At 38.4% G+C, this 12,920-nt stretch overlaps 2 protein-coding genes across 3 annotated transcripts in view; one reads left to right on the top strand and one right to left on the bottom strand.

Annotated features, from left to right (window-relative positions):
* Window positions 1-7,929, bottom strand: part of LOC306858162 (inhibitory synaptic factor 2A-like) — a gene marked incomplete at its 3' end in the record, with an annotated part of 29,924 nt that extends 21,995 nt beyond the window's left edge. Inside the window, exon 1 of the mRNA XM_079398559.1 lies at window positions 6,713-7,929. Within this exon, the coding sequence (XP_079254685.1) occupies window positions 6,713-7,926 (1,214 nt within the window). The 5' untranslated portion in view covers window positions 7,927-7,929. The remainder of the gene's footprint in view (window positions 1-6,712) is intronic.
* The window catches only part of LOC306858161 (dedicator of cytokinesis protein 1-like), a 233,237-nt gene that overhangs the window by 113,769 nt on the left and 106,548 nt on the right, over window positions 1-12,920 (top strand). The window lies entirely within an intron of this gene.

The raw sequence follows: 12,920 nt of genomic DNA, 5'->3' as shown, positions 1-12,920 counted from the left end.
TCACTGTTGGCTGCCATTAGTAATTACCGCCTGTCATCGAAAAGATTGCTTTGCTGACAGGAAGAAGGCGACCCGTCGACCCGTCCGATGGTCCCGTGATGGAGGGCCAATGTCAGACTGACGGGAACCCAACAGGGTGATCAATAGCTCTGATGAGGCATGTGTTCATATCTGTCTGTCTCTCGTCCTGTCGATCCGTATCTCCTGCTCGACTCTCATTGCTGGAGTATTACAGGATGAATACAAGTTAAGCTGTATTGACAGCATCTCTGTCGATTAGCACAGAAAATAATTTCAATTCATAATGTCAATGTGTGTGTGTTTCTTTTGTGCTCGGTTGAAGTTATAGGTAAGTTTTGGTAGTTAAACCACTCTTTTGCTTATTGATGTTTAACCCAAAATATTCAATTTTTTTTTGGTATTTTTTTGTATTTATTTTTTAATACTTGTTTAATTTGGTTTACCTTTTGTCAAATTTTTTGCACAGATTTTTTTTTATGTGCATTATATAATTGAATATTCATTGATTATTATTAAAGTCAATAAGCTGATGTTTATTTATTTTTATTTTTTTAAAGAGAGTGCGGTAATGCTTATTTTTGGATAATCCATGGAGTAATAATTTCAAAATTGAAGAGTTTCAAATAATTCTTGAAATTGATAAATGTGTTTAAATGTTAAATATGAATTAAATACATAAATTGGTAAATTTATTTTAAAATGAACTATTTGTGATATATACCTTATTACAGAATAGAAATAAATGCATGAACAAACCATTTTTCCTGCAACTATCAAGTCTTGAAAGTTTTTTACAATTTAGTTTGATCTTACATGTTTGTCTCATGCTTTATTTTAATGTGCTTGCATAAATAATTTGACTTTTATTATTTAGCACAATACTAGTCTAATCTAGCTGGTTCTTCGCCTTCAGGTTAATGAGGAAATCCAGACATTTTATTGTCAAAATGCAAAAATGGAACAAAAAATAAACTGGTTCTGCATGTAATTTATCAGACAAAAAAAAAAATTGTATGGTGTTGTTTGGAAAGAAAGAAAGAAAGAAAGAAAGAAAGAAAGAGAGCAAATGAAAGAGAATGTATTGAAGGAATTATATGTAGAAATGCAAAAAATAGAACAAGCATAAAAACATAGTTCTGCATATTTATTAGATGAACAATTTTTTAATTATTCAATGTCAATCGTGATCCACACTGAAGTTTGCATTTCTATGCAGATCCCCTTTTTCCAGTCAGACGCTGTTGCAGTGGTTTGGTAAAAAAAGGCATTGTGATCTCAGCCGGACTGAATGGCGAACAGTTCAGTGTGAGACGCCCCGCTACTCTGTGACTCAGAGAGACTCTGAAACTACAGTCCAGAGCTCGTTTTGGGCAGTCGCTGTCAGAGAGCAGCCCACTCGGCCATTACCGGCACCGCCACCCCTGAGCTCTGCACCGGCCTCCTTCATAGATCAAACTGCAGGGCTCTTCGTGTAAAAGAGCAGGACACCGACGGCCATTTTGGCTCTAATGAGAGCATGTGAAGTGCTGTTTGCTGATGCGTGGGGTTTATCTGAGGCTAGTTTCCGTGCCTAATGGGGACAGTGATGTATGGCTCTGTTGCTGGGAGCCTGAGGTTGGGCAGGAGGAAGGCAGAATAATGTTTGTCACAAGGCTCTGGCTGCCGGCGGTGATCAGGCTGAACCCTCCGGAGCAGCTGGCACAGCTCGGGAAGTAATGTATTGGAATGTAAAAAGGAAGTCAATTATGTTGTATCCCGAAAGAGAGAGAGAGAGAGAGAGAGAGAAAGAGAAGACCTTTGGGACACGAGTTGAATTCTGTTATTGGGCTGCATATTATTTTTGCAGATTGCATCGATTATCATTTAAATAGATGCACAGAGAAACAGATACTGTCAGAAGTAATTATTTTCAAAGCTTCGGGTGACATGTTATAGTGTCTAACTAATTTTCAATATGGATGAGTTCTGGGCATTTATTTATTTTAATTTTTTTTTGTAATTATTTTTGTCTTACGTTTTAGAAAGGGCTGGTTATGAGGGTATATAGAAATGTCAAGCAGCTGAGATATTGCTGCAACACTGTAGATATTTTATGTATTTTTGTAAGCCAGTTGTGTGTGTGTGTGTGTGTGTGTGTGTAAGGGTCAAAGACGTTAAGATGTCCGCATGAAAATAAATTTGCAAATGATTTTATGTCCATAGAAAGCACATTAAATGTAAGTTTGTCTACTTTTAAGGTTTTTTTTCAAATACGTTTTTGGAGAATAAAATGTCAATTTGGTTTAAATAATGTTACATTGTCATTCAGTGTAAGACAATATTTATGTAAAAATTCAAACAACATGCTTATTCTGACTTGTACATATTAAAATATATAAAAGGGGGCATTTTCAATTTTATTGTGTTTTTAAATGAGTAAAAAATTCTTACTGACAACAAATGGGCAAAACCTAGGATAGTGGCATTTTAAAAATGTAAAATAACAACTAATTAGTATTTAGGGTGAAAGTAATTAGTCTTTTAATATGTCCTAAATTGATTTTTATTGTAAATATGTCTGACAAGATTGCGGGGAAGTCGTGGCCTAATGGTTTGAGACTATATGGGACTCGTAATCCAAAGGTTGGGGGTTCGAGTCTCGGGCCGGCAGGGATTGTAGGTGGGGGGAGTGAATGTCCAGCGCTCTCTCCACCCTCAATACCACGACTGAGGTGCCCTTGAGCAAGGCACCAAACCCCCAACTGCTCCCCGGGCGCCGCAGCATAAATGGCTGCCCACTGCTCCGGGTGTGTGTTCACGGTGTGTGTGTGTGTGTGTGTGTGTGTTCACTGCTGTGTGTGTGTGTGTATGTTCACTGCTGTGTGTGTGTGTGTGTGTTCACTGCTGTGTGTGTGTGTGTGTGTTCACTGCTGTGTGTGTGTGTGTGTGTGTTCACTGCTGTGTGTGTGCACATTGGATGGGTTAAATGCAGAGCACGAATTCCGAGTATGGGTCACCATACTTGGCCGTATGTCACTTTCACTTACTCTGAATGACATTTTAGTAAATCAGGGAAAAATGTATGATATATATTTTTTGCTTCAAAAAAACAAAAGCAAAATTGCAATTAAATTCAACAGAAAACTTTTTAATATTTGGGGGGAAAAACAACAACAATTTAAAGCACTTTATTGTTTTTATGCTTAATATAAAAAAATAAAATAAATAAATAAATATAAATATATATATAATAAAAAAAAAACTAGTAATACCTATTTTTACAACCCTTTGGATTAAATATTTCTGATTTGATGTTATTAAAATGAGCTAATTTAGATATTAGATTTATTCCCTATTTTTTATTTCTTATTGAATATATTGTAATGTCTATTTTTTGATAATCCAGTGATTTAAACATTCTTGAATTCTTGCAATTATTTCATATTTAGTTTGGATTAATATACGAAATGTTGAATGTCTTGTTAAAAAAATCCCTCACATATTTACTATGGACGGCATATATCAAATCTACCATTTCTTTACTGTGATGAAAGAACTTTCTCTCCTACAGTATTTGTTTATTACCAAAATAATATTAAATTTTTTATTTAGAAAACATGACCAAAAACTTGTCCAAGACCATGCCTGAAAGTATGTTTAATGTATTGTATGTTTTTAAAGAAATTATTTGGTTGGTCATTTTTGGATGGAATGATTTTGTTTCCACGAATCACTGTGTTTGTTTTTGATCATTAACTAATGCACACCAGTGATTCATAGTTCAGCTACACAACCGCTAGCATTCCTTTTGATCCTGTAGCATGTTTTTAGTCAAACGCCTCTTTGCATATGTCTTTGTCTGCAGCACGCTTTTGAACACGTTGAAAAGTACTGCATCACGCCTGCGGTAATGTAACAGATGTAATTATGAACACAGTCACCTACGTCCTCCAGTCACACTGTGTTTTGTCACAAGAATGACATTTCTGAGTGTGTGGAATAATGATGCTAATGTTGCGTATCCACACAAGCATTAACTGTTTCTGCATCGAATGCAGGAAAATGCACTTTCTCAGACCTGAGCTGGGGAAATGAACTCATTGCATTGCCTTGAGAATACATTAAAATATTACTTGAAGTGTAATATCTGGAAAAGCATTATCCATAAGAAACCTCTGAGGTGTTTGCTTGGGTAATGTTAGAAAATTCCCTCTCTGGAACCAAAGTTGAGTTTCATTTGTTTTTGTGTCAATGCTTTTTTTGTGTGTAAAGCATGCTGTTAGACTTTATTAGACTTTATATAAGTGCTAATACACTGGATAAAATTTATAATGCGTCGGATAATGTGTTTATATTATGCAAAATATGTTTTGATCAGTCAGCGGTCCATTGTCCCATGAATCTCAGAGTTTGTGATTGAGCGGATCTCTAATCATCCTCATGATGATGTTGTCTAGTCTCCTGATCATCCTCTGGATCAGTTGTTTACGAAACCCTCTAGCTGTGACCTTAATTGTGCTTCAAGAATATAAAATAGACATGTAGTCTTGCAGGTAATTAATGCCGTTTTTAATCACTATCCTGGCAGGGTTCTAGTGCTTGCTTCCCAAAGCATCTTTAGGGAAATATGTGTGTGAATATGCAGGAAAATAAGTCTGTCTTGTGCAAACTCAAATTTTTCTTTTCCCTTGACCTAACATTAGATTTAATCCTGCTTCTATCTAAATTGCATGCAAACTGATCTCATTGGGGCTTACTTAATGTTGTACAGTTTTGTGTGTAAATGCTGAACTAATCAGCATGTTATGCTTAGCTGGGTGGGATAAAGCTAAATGTGGCATTGGAATATTTTAAAGAGATAGTTTAGGCTGATTTGCATGATACCCTGCTGTGGGAATGAGCTGGTTTATCATTGATTGGCTCTGACTGCAAGTGTTCAGTTGTTATGCATGTAAATATCCTGCTTGTGTAACTTACTAGTTAGTGTCTATGATATTTTCCGTTTGGACTTGTTCAATTCATCTAAATATACTGCGTAATCTTTCTTTGTGAGGTACATTTTATTGTCTTTTTCTACTCTCTTAGAAAAAAGTTTGTCATTGCTTAATGCCTCCGCCCTGATTTGGAGTGCATTCAGTTGTTAGATTAAATAGCTCTCGAAAGTAGGCTTGATATCGTTAAATAAGTAGTATTTAGGAGCCCTCTAGCAAATTTCCCAGGTTGACTCCAAGGTGATAAAAGTCAATATGAAAAAGAGCACTGCCCCGAAAGTCTTGCTAAGCGACCAAAGATGCACTTATCCATCCTAATTAGACCTGCTTATAGCAGTCAGTTTGAGAACCAAACAATTCTTGGGGGTGATTTAATGTTTAGAAAACCATAGAGACAACCAAAGTAATCAATCTTTAGGTCAACTTTCTGAACAGTGTACATTGGTTTGTTGGAGCTTTCAACACGTTGTAGTTGGCATGAGTTGTAGATGTTTAGGGAAACCTGTAAGGAAATGCAATTCTGCTTAGTGCAGTTCTGGTGGCACAATTTTATTTTTATTAAAAAATGTGTTGCCCTTAAATCTTACTAACCAACCAAAGATGCACTTATCCATCCTGATTAGACCTACTATAGCTATAGAACCAAACAATGACTCTAAAACTGATGTAATGGTTTTGGTGTTGGAGTAATTTCTTGTATCTCATGCATAAATGCATTGGAAACTACCAAAGTAATCCATCTTTAAGTCAACTTTCTGAACAGTGTGCATTGTGGTTCACAATGTAGTTGGCGTGCATTGTGGATTTTTCAATTACTTTGTCACAGAATTTCATATTTTGAAACAGAGTGCTACACTTAAAGTTACCAACCAACCAAAGCTATACTCATATATCCAAATTAGGCCTACCTGAAGTATTTTTTCTTTGTTGAAAACATCTCTTGTGTCCAATGCATAAACGCACAGAGAAAACCAAAGTAATCCATTTTTAGGTCATCTTTCCGAAAAATGTGTATTGTGGTTCACTGGCACATTCAACACATTGCAGTTGACGTGTTGTGAATGTTTGGAGAAACCTGTGTGGAAATGCAATTCTGCTTGGCACAATTCTGTGCTGAAAAAGTGCTGCTCATATAGTCTTGCTAACCAACCAAAGATGCACTCATCCATCCAAACTGGACCTACTATAGCGGTTTGAGAACCAAGCAATACATGGGAATGAAGTAATATATTCTATGTTGGAACAGTTTCTTGTATCCAATGCATAAATGCATTGTTATCCAAGATAATCCTTCTTTAAGTCTTCTTTCCTAACAGTGTGCATTGTGGCTCGTTGGCGCTTTCATCACATTGGGGAAACCTGTGGAGAACTGCACTTCTGCTTGGTGTAGTTCTGTTGGCACAGAATTTTTTTTTTTAATGAAAAAAGTGTTTCCCTTAAAATCTTGCTAACCAACCAAAGCTGTACTCATCCATCCTAGTTAGATCTACTATAGCAGTTTGAGAACCAAACAATATGTGGGACTGACGTAATGTTTTCTGTCTTGGATTAGTTTCTTGTATGCCATGCGTAAATACATAGAAACAACCGAAGTAATCCATTGTGCTTCAACACATTGCATTTGGCCTGATTTGGGAAACCTGTGGGAAATTGCAGTTCAGCTTGATGCGGTTTAGATTTAATTTTACTCTTTGCATGCTGGTTAAAGTACATCGTCTTACCCTTCTCTATGAGCTTCTCCTTTTTCCAGCTCCTGAATGACACCCAGCAGCACTTTTATGGTTTCCTGGCTGGAGCTGATCATGTTTTCCATGGCCTGGAGCTGCGCTTTAACATCCCCATCCTGATTGACAGGCACTATCTGCTTGCATGCCTCATTATCCATCTGTAGAGTTCCCGATCCTGTGCCGCCCCTGCATGGAGGCGTGGGCATGGGAACGGCTGTCGAGGAGACCGGAGTCACCGGCGCCGCCTCCTCCATGGCCCGAAGCGGTCGAGCAGACAACGTGCCCACGTGGCACTGAACCTGTGTTGTGCAACTGGTCCGCGGCAGCGTCTGTGACTGCAGGCCATTGAGCTGCAGCGCCTTCTTGCGTTTGTTTCGCTCGGACGGACTCTCCAGGCACTCCACCTGCGTGAGAGAGTTCCACGCGATAGGTCCCATCACTTTGGAGGAGTCCTCTAGAATATTCCCACCGCTCTCCCCAGAGTTCAGCAACTGTAGCTTGCCTGAGCGATCAAGAGTTTCAGAGTCTGTCTGGAAGCCCTTACGGTGTTTACTTCTGACGCTACAGATCTGATAGTCCGAGTTGTCCGTTCCCGCTGTGGACCCATCTGTCGGACAAGGAAGAACCAGAGCATCCGAACACGGTCCGTCTGTTCTCTCCAGACAGTCCCTGGCTTGTGGGTGTTGCTCTATGGTTGCGACGCACTTGCTGGTGTGCATTAATGCTCTTGTTTTTCTCACATTTTGAGAGGGTACGCACTCCCTACCCGCCTCGGTAGCTTTCGCCCTCTTTATGTCAATAACAAACCCATTGTCCTGATCCTTACAGCTCTCCACAACAGCGGCATGCTTGACCGTATGTCCTTTCTTCCGCTCAAATGGAAAAGTCTGGTAACGCTTCCTAAGGTCCGGTGATGTTTGCACTCCGGTGCTTTTGGTGACATTGGGAATTGATCTGCGAGCTGGAACGGTCATGTACTTGCGGTACGCCACCTTGTAGACCGGCTTCCCCCCTCGGGCCGCAGCAGCCTGTTCATTCTGTGCCTCGCAGATGTCCTTGAAGCGCACCTGAAGGGCTTTGTTGCGTTTGCGCACCTGCCGGCTTTCGTGCGACGATCCTTTGACCTCCAGGGCCATGGAGGCCGCCGTTGCCTCTGAGTCCGACTCAGAGTTAGTGAGCATGCATTTACCAGCGTCCTTGCTCACCATGGTTCCTGCAAACACAATATTATTAGTTGGAAAAATGGTGCACTTGCCTTTAGCAACTGTATCTTGCATGTAATTTTGTTTGTAGATTAGAATTCTGTGCTTAAATGATCTGACACACATGTGAAAATAATCAGTCATGGAACCAGAAAAGGGCACAGCTGCAACATCCTTCATCCCCAGACTCTATGAATGTCTCATATAGCGAATTTGCACCCTTTCCTTCGCTAACCTGCTCGGCTTGTTTGCGGTGAAATTTATGGAGCAATCTCATGAGTGTTGTCTTAGCCCGTGACTTGTTTGTCTTTGACAGTTAATTGCATCTCTTCATCTCGTGTGTTCCTGAAGCGACCACACGCAGAGAGAATGATAGGAGTGAAAGCGCGTCATCTGTCTACCTCCCTGGAGTTCACCATCCCTCAGCTAACTAATAGAAAGAGAGACACTGCCTGCCCTGTGATTCAGCATCATCACACTGACAAACACTCCCAGCTTCCCTCTGAGGCCTGTGTGTCAAACTGCCTTTTTTTTTTTTGTGCCTCGATATGTGCATTCTTTTCTGGAAACATGGGAGTGTGTTTGATGCTTTGTGTATGTATGCATGTATGTATGTATCTATCTATCTGTCTCTCTGTCCTACCTCCCTGCCGATATCTGTCTCAATGTATATTAGACAACATACTTTATTTTTCTAATTTACTCAATGAGACCAAAGACTGCATGTTAGATTTATCCAAAACTAATTATATCCCATGTTTAACCACTATAGAGAGACATCAGTAGCAAATTCCAGAAGATCTGGCTGTGGTGAGGCTGGGTTCATGAGTTCTGAATGGCCCCTTAAGCTCACATCTCCGAAAACATCAAAGCTAATTTTCAATTAGAAGTTATCTTTATTAATCAACCGCATATTTGAAGGCGAAACGACTACATTCTTGACTAAAAAACTCTTAAAACTACATTCTGTGACACAAAAACAGAATTATTTGTTATAAATGGAGCGCTGTTATCACTAGAATATCGCATGCCTGGAAAAGGCTCTCAGCCAATTAGATTTGGGAACAAGAAAAAACATGTACACACACACACACACACACACGAGTATGTGCTTTCTCAGAAGTTATGTCTCTAAGTTAAGGCCCTATAACCATCACTTTAGCCATCATAATACTTGTGTAAGAAATTCACCACTTTAACAAATACATTTCAAGACTCTGTTATTCTGAAATTCTGTTATTGTTTGTTTGTTTGTTTGTTTTTGTGTATTTGTGCGTACTATGATGGTTTTGTGTAGTTAAAGGACAGGTCTATTGGGCATTTACTAAAAATAGCTTACTAAAACGCTTCTTGAGACCTGTTCTTTTCTGTTGTGCTTCATTGAGCTGTTATTGAACACCAGAATGTGTCCTGATGCCGTGTATTGGACATGAATCAACCTCATTATATCAGGCTTTCTTAAAACCAACTAGACTTTCAAACAATCCACCAACAAAGTCCATACTTTTGCACATCTCTAGTTTTTTAGCCTGTTTTTTTGTTTCACTGTGTTTCTGATCTTCTTCTTACATAGAAAGGAAAGACAGTTATGCAATGAGTCACAAACAGGAAAATGACTCTTTCTTCAAGGTCTCAGGCTGATTGGTGTGAAGTTTTCAGTGACGGCTAACATTACTCAAGCAGGGTGATATCCGAACACTGTAAGCCAGGACTCCTGAACCAAATATGATTTCTGCTTCAGTAATCTTGTCTTTCAAATATGAAAAATTCACAACAACAGATACGAGCCGTCTGGAGCAGCAGCTGTAAATCTTTAGTGTGGCACAGTCCTGTCACAGTCTTTTGTCTTGTCTTACAGAACAACCTTCTGGTCTTATGTTCTCTTCTTTTTAACAAGTAGTCCTGCAGTCTTCCCTACATTTTCCCTCAAATTTCTTCAATAGTCTGGTCTTTCCTTCAATGTACAGTACCGTTCAAAAGTTGTGGGTCAGTTTTTTTTTTTTTTTTTTTTTTTTTAATTAACTTTTTTCTGCAAGTGCGCATTAAATTGATTACAAAATTGAATAAAAATTGATTACATTTTTTTTTTAACATTCTATTCATGAAAGGATCCTAAAATATGTATCATGGATTATTATTATTATTATTATTATGAACTGTTCTGAATTGAGAGTGCTTTTTAAATTAAAATTAAATTTCTGAAGGATCATGCATCACTAAAGACTGAAGTAATGATGCTGAAAATTCAGCTTTGCATCACAGGAATAAATTATGTTTTACACTGTTCAAATAGAAAACAAAAATGTTTTTTTATTGCAATTTCACAATTACTGTTTTTACTGTATTTTTGATCCAATAAATGCAGCCTCTGTGAGCAGGAGACTTCTTTCAAAAACATTTAAAAAAAATTACCAACCAGATTTTGAATATTAGTCTAAGCCAAAGAGATTCATATACATGCCTTTTTTGTCCATTTTCTTAAAGTAACAGCACACCTCTTTTGAAGCATCCGCATGATTGAAAAATCATTCAGGTTTGTAGCGTTAATGGTATAATTTGCACACAACAGTTTAGTACTCGTAATTATTATAAAACTATAGTATAAGGGGTTTGTCAGGTCACTGACCATATGTGTAAGCCTTATCAAAAACCATATGTGCACATGTGTAGACAGCAGGGAATAACAATCCATACAGGAGCAGTGGATGTTCCCAGAATCCAATAATATGTAATCTAATGGAGTGTGGATTCCTCTGCAGGTTGATCTCAGAGTTACTTAGCTGCACTTCTGCAGGAGTGTCATGTTGAGCGTCTCTAATGCTTTCTGCGCTATTGGATTATGTCTATTACTCTAAGTCATTTGTTAAGGGCCTCAAGGAAGGCGAGATAAACCGGTGGTGACAGACCCTCGGCGACTAGCCGTCTTCGAGGGCCGTTCGGGATCGATGTGAGCTGCAGACATCATTACAAACCTTCAATACAGCAGCCAAACACGCACTGGCCGAACAACACGCAAACAAGATCGATACGGCTGCTAGGAATCATGGGATTGTATTAATACTTTAAATCGAATCCGCAGTCGACTCAACATCGTAGGCATCTCTCCTCCTCCTCGTTCCCGCTCACTTCTGAGTGTGATGTATTACTAGTGTAACCCGGTTGTCAGGGAAAGCCCATCCCAACTCAATTAATCAGAAAGGGTAGCTACTGCCGACAGCTCGAGTCCCCCAAAGAAGCATTAGCGGCCCTGGAATTATGTAAACAGCAAAGCGTGTCTTTATTTACATAAGACTCTAAAGAATTAATTCATCAAATTATATTTGCACAGTTGCCTCGTGTTTGATATTGTGGTATCATAGCAACAGCCGAGTGGTTTTCTCTTCCTGGTCTTTGTCAACCTGAGCTCTTGAAAATCATCTTTATCTTTGAAGACCCTGAAATGAAAGATGGAAGATGGTAAACTTAATAAAGTGCTTTTATTTGCACACTGCTTTCATTAGTGCTGCTTGATGTGGTGAGAATAACTATTGCCGTTAGTCATACTTTGAGTTGAGCATATGCTGTTTGCGTTACAGATATGAGTGGAACCTCAAAACGGCTGAACATAAGATTTGGCAAAAAACTGCATTGCGACATAGCACCAGGGTTGTGTGTCATTCAGATTTTATTTGATATTTTATTTTTAAGCACCATTCTGTATTGAATTCAGAAATGCTATTCAAAATGTAAGGGAATAAAATTATAGTAATTCTAATTGTTGTTGTTGTTGTTTTTATTATTATTTTGATTATGCAGCATCCTGAATTGAGAATGCTTTATCAAATTTAATTTGAAGTAGCAAACAGTATTTTAATTTAAATCTGAATGTAAGGAAGTGATAGTTTCATTTTAATTATTCATTTATCTAATTGATCGATCTTCTTGAATTATTAATTTAGTTTACACGATTCAGAAGTTAAAATGCCTTTTCAAGGCAAACTGAATAAAAGGTCAAATTTAAGTTAATTCAAATTCATTCAGCCTTAATTTTATAAATTTTTTATTTATTTTTAGTTGAAAAGCTTAAAGATTGTCAGGGCAAACTTATAATGTTGGTCTTTATAATTTGAAGATTTGGATATCTTTTGGATGGGTAGATGGTATATTTTTATTTAGTAATATATTTTATCACATTTAATTGATTTATTTTTTGTTCTTGATCAGAGTGGAAGAACTTAATTTTCCCGAATGCATCACCTTTAGATTAGTCTCCAATTCAATTTGCAATTCAACTTCCTGTTTGGTGTGGCTAATCAAATTCAAATTCACACTCATCGACCTCTTTGGCATCTAGCAACTATGTAGCACTGCCATTCTTCTGGAAAAGACTCATTGTACAGTAAATCCTGTATCTATGAGATGTGTGAACAGTTCAACTTCAAGTTCATGTATAATGATGACGTCACAGTGGTCTGTGAATGGTAATCACTGTAGATCATCATGTCGTGTGAAGCGTATAGACCCGCAGACATGTATCCAAGCACGAGAGCCGCTGCTGTTTGTGTCTTCAATTACAGAGCCACATCTGTTCAGTCACACGCGAGTCTCTGCAGGCTTTGGTTGTAAGACGGTCCTGCGCTTCGGCGGCTGTGAATCGTAACTCATCGACGTCGCCTGAACCTCTAGTTCTGTGCTCAGGTGAAGCGTTACAGCAAGCTCTTCATTTTTCTTGGTGACAAGTTCATCTGCCTCACACAGCTGCTTTCTCATGCCAACGCTAACTACAGGAGTTCAAACACACAGTCTTCTGAGAGAACACACTCTCATGGATGGATGAATGGACAACCTGTCCTCCTCCCTCTTCAGTTTCCCTCAAAAATCAAGTGAACTGACCTGTAAACTTTCATCGGAGACATTCCTACTATACAAGATGCACTTGTCTTTCAAATGGGGAAAAAGGTGTTTTAGGTTTTTATTAATATTATTACTTAAAAAGTAGTGTGATTGCATCACATTTGGTG

The sequence above is a fragment of the Barbus barbus genome (assembly GCF_936440315.1).
Source record: "Barbus barbus genome assembly, chromosome: 38".
NCBI lineage: Eukaryota > Metazoa > Chordata > Actinopteri > Cypriniformes > Cyprinidae > Barbus > Barbus barbus.
The sequence above is the reverse complement of the archived record's forward strand: the minus strand, read 5'-3'. Positions and strand labels throughout refer to the sequence as shown.